This window comes from Megalops cyprinoides, chromosome 17, assembly GCF_013368585.1.
Source record: "Megalops cyprinoides isolate fMegCyp1 chromosome 17, fMegCyp1.pri, whole genome shotgun sequence".
Lineage (NCBI taxonomy): Eukaryota > Metazoa > Chordata > Actinopteri > Elopiformes > Megalopidae > Megalops > Megalops cyprinoides.
Genome location: NC_050599.1, coordinates 694,944 through 698,329, shown reverse-complemented (window position 1 = coordinate 698,329; position 3,386 = coordinate 694,944). Strand labels below are relative to the sequence as shown.

Here is a 3,386-nt window from a genome sequence, read left to right as displayed (position 1 = left end):
GGTAATATGGATTGGCTGTTCAGTGGCTTTTCTTGGAGCGAACAGCAAAGCGTACTGTGGTTGGTTTGAATCGGGGATTCAGTTTTCTCCAGGCCTGCGCTGCTCTGAAACGCTGATGGTAAAACCCCAGCAGCTTTAAGGCCAGAGCAGAGCAGTGACAGTCTCAGAGGAAAGCAGAGGGCCAGAGCAGAGACAGCCTCAGAGGAAAGCAGAGGGCCAGAGCAGAGACAGCCTCAGAGGAAAGCAGAGGGCCAGAGCAGAGACAGCCTCAGAGGAAAGCAGCGGCCGAAGCCTGGAGGGAGACGCTGCCCAGGCTGCAGGGACAGGCAGCACTCTGATTGGCTGCAGGGACAGGCAGTGCTCCCATTGGCTGCTCAGAGCCGCTGAGGCACCCTGGCCTCTGATCCACTTGGAGGGACAGGGGTGGCGTCAGAGTGAAACTGAGCCTGAATGCCAAATACAGTCCCAGGAGAACAGAGGAGAACTGTCCTTCCACAGGTCCTTTCCCCACACACACCCTGCCCTCCGCTCTTCCAGCTGCGCTCACACACACACACACACCCTGCCCTCCGCTCTTCCAGCTGTGCTCACACACACACACACACACACACACATGCGCATGTACACACACACGCATACACACACACGCATACACACACACACACACACACACACACACACACACAGGCACACACACACACAGGCACACACGCACACACACACAGTCTGAAGGTGCTGCAGGACTCTGATGATGCGGCTCAGGGGGCGTGACAGCAGTGGCTGACAGTGAGTTACATGAGCAGAAGCAGATGTGACTCCTGGGAGCGCAGGAAGCGCGAGGAGCAGGGGGACAGTCCACTGTGCCACACAGCACACCCTCTCCAAACGAGCCTGCAGAAAGGGGCAGCTCACAGGCTATTCCTGGCTGCGATTCCAGATAGATGGCATCCTGACTGCGTTGCTACAGCGATGTCTTTCAGTCCAGATCGTCAAAGGGATGTTTTCCTGGCATTTCCAGATAAACCCCTTTCTGGCCGGGGATCCAAGCTGAGATCTTTCAGGCTGGGTTGCCAAAAGGATGTCTTCCTGGCTGGGTTTCAGAGTTGCAGATTTCAGGCCAGGTTGGTGGGACATGGTATATCAGCCTGGTTTGTAGTAGCTCTGATCAGCTCCAAGGAAGACTGGAGCTCATTGGTTGATTGCTTTGGACACTGAATGACTTATGCAGATCACATTGACTTCAGATTGCAAAGCATGCTGGCTGAAGAAAGAGCCTTATTCTGGGTTATCTGCATGAGCTACATGTGACACACTGTCCCACTCACACAGCACTCTGCCCAAGAACAGAAATCCCAGCATGCTCTCTGAGACTGGGTCCCTGACCTCAGCCCCACAGCAACAGGAAGCCTGCTGTCTTTACGGGCCTTTAGCGCAGAAATGAGAGGGAAATAAGAGTCTTTATTGACTCGTAGAGCAGAAATGAACGGCCCATACAGACACAGGCAGAGCCCGTGCCTCTTCCCCTCCTCCGTCCCACACACTGGGACCTGCAGGGGAAGCTGAGCAAGGGTTCGGCTGCCGTGTCACTGTGGAGGGGGGGGGGGGGGGGTCACAGCTGAGTGAGAGTTGGGCTGCCGTGTCACTGTGTGGAGGGGGGGGGGGGGGGGGGGGATGTCACAGCTGAGTGAGAGTTGGGCTGCCGTGTCACTGTGTGTAGGGGGGGGTCACAGCTGAGCAAGGGTTCGGCTGCCGTGTCACTGTGGAGGGAGGGGGGTCACAGGGCAGGTCATTCTGCCCTGGTCAGGTCAGACTCTGACGGGAAGTCAGCTGGTCAATGAGCAGAGTGGCTTTGCTGGTTTTGGTGGGTCGTTAATCGCTGAGGAGAGAGGCCAATTACAGCAGCCCTCATCAGGGTCTCTCTACTGAATTCAGCTTTCAAATCTGTTATATCCTTCCGTGAAGCACCTGTGAGAATGAACTCAACACATTTTACTCAGGACTGACACCTTTGCGGACCTGAAGAATGTTACAGGTTTTCACAGCTGTGTCACTCATTCTGTGGTGTAGCCAGATCACTGACTTCATGTGGGCTGAAAGCCAAACTGCATGCAGGCAGCATTTTTCCCCACTGACTGACTGGGAGAAATCACCAACACTCACCAACTAACCAACGTTTTCATCATTTATTTTCAGAGATATCATTTATGGCAGCAAATATCAGAAAGGGTTTGATATCTAATACATCCTGACATTATAAGGATTCTGAGTGTTAACCGTTTTTGTTTTTAAGGTTTTGCCGTCCATGGTAAGGAATGATCCTGTGGATCTCACTGCCCATTTCTGATGCCGTAATGACCTCACATCACTGAACTCATCCGATAAGCCTGGTCAGGTCTTGGAGGAGGGAGAAAATTGGAAAGAAATTCACTGTACACTGGCGGGAGAAGGATGGCTGGAGAAGGACAGGCTGGGTATCCGGGGTGACTGTCAGACGCAACCGTGTCGAGCAGCTGAGGACGTTTCCGGGGTGATGAAATGGACCGAAAGACAAGCGCGTGAAAGACGGCGCAAACGGCACGTGGACAGCATCCCAATGTCGCCGCGCGCGAGGAGGGGGTGTGTGCGAGCGCGTGCGCGTGCGCGTGCGCTGCCCTCTCTGTCCCTCCTCCCCAGCGCTGCTGTCTGACAAACAACATCAGTCCCCAAACAACATCGGTCTCCAAACATCATCGGTCTCCAAACATCATCGGTCTCCAAACATCATCGGTCTCCAAACATCATGGGTCTCCAAACCCCGGCGCTGCCCGTCGCGCAGCGCAAGCGAATGGTTTCTGCGCTGCTTCTTTCAGTCGGTGCGTCATCACTGCAGTCCAAAACATCTGACAAAACACACCGCGCAAGCCAGCGATGACCAGCAACACACACCCGGGCAGAAAGCAGCAAACCAGCAAGATAAACACGTCCAGTTCAAACCGCCCTCCGATAAACAGAATTGGCCCTGTAACGGGTGATTCCACGCGTTTCTGTAGTCGCCACCTCATTTTTGGCTTGGCGGTTACACGCAGCTACAGCGCAGAGTGTGTAACTCCAGCCAGCAGCGCGCACAAGGCAGGGAGCTGTGCAGCAAACGTCACCTCTTTAGCCAGCAACTGCTTACGCCGTGGTATCAATTATTTACACACATGAAATAAAATTTTGCAGTATTCTCGGAACAGCGGTATCACAGATGAATGGAAAATCTAACTGTTTCGTACCTTCCAGGAGTCGGGAGATGATGCTGTCCACATTCAGCTCGCCTTCCGCCATTTTCCTCTGAGAAGTGAAGCGGAATCGCCTTCCCCCCGGTGACCAGCAGAGAGCGCCAGCGGGATCCGAAATAAACCCAC

The 3,386-nt window shown here is 54.1% G+C and overlaps 1 protein-coding gene across 1 annotated transcript in view; it reads right to left on the bottom strand.

The window, feature by feature from the left end:
* Positions 1-3,386, bottom strand: part of LOC118792066 (serine/threonine-protein phosphatase PP1-beta catalytic subunit-like) — a 9,406-nt gene extending 6,020 nt beyond the window's left edge. Inside the window, exon 1 of the mRNA XM_036549764.1 lies at positions 3,255-3,386. Within this exon, the coding sequence (XP_036405657.1) occupies positions 3,255-3,306 (52 nt within the window). The 5' untranslated portion in view covers positions 3,307-3,386. The remainder of the gene's footprint in view (positions 1-3,254) is intronic.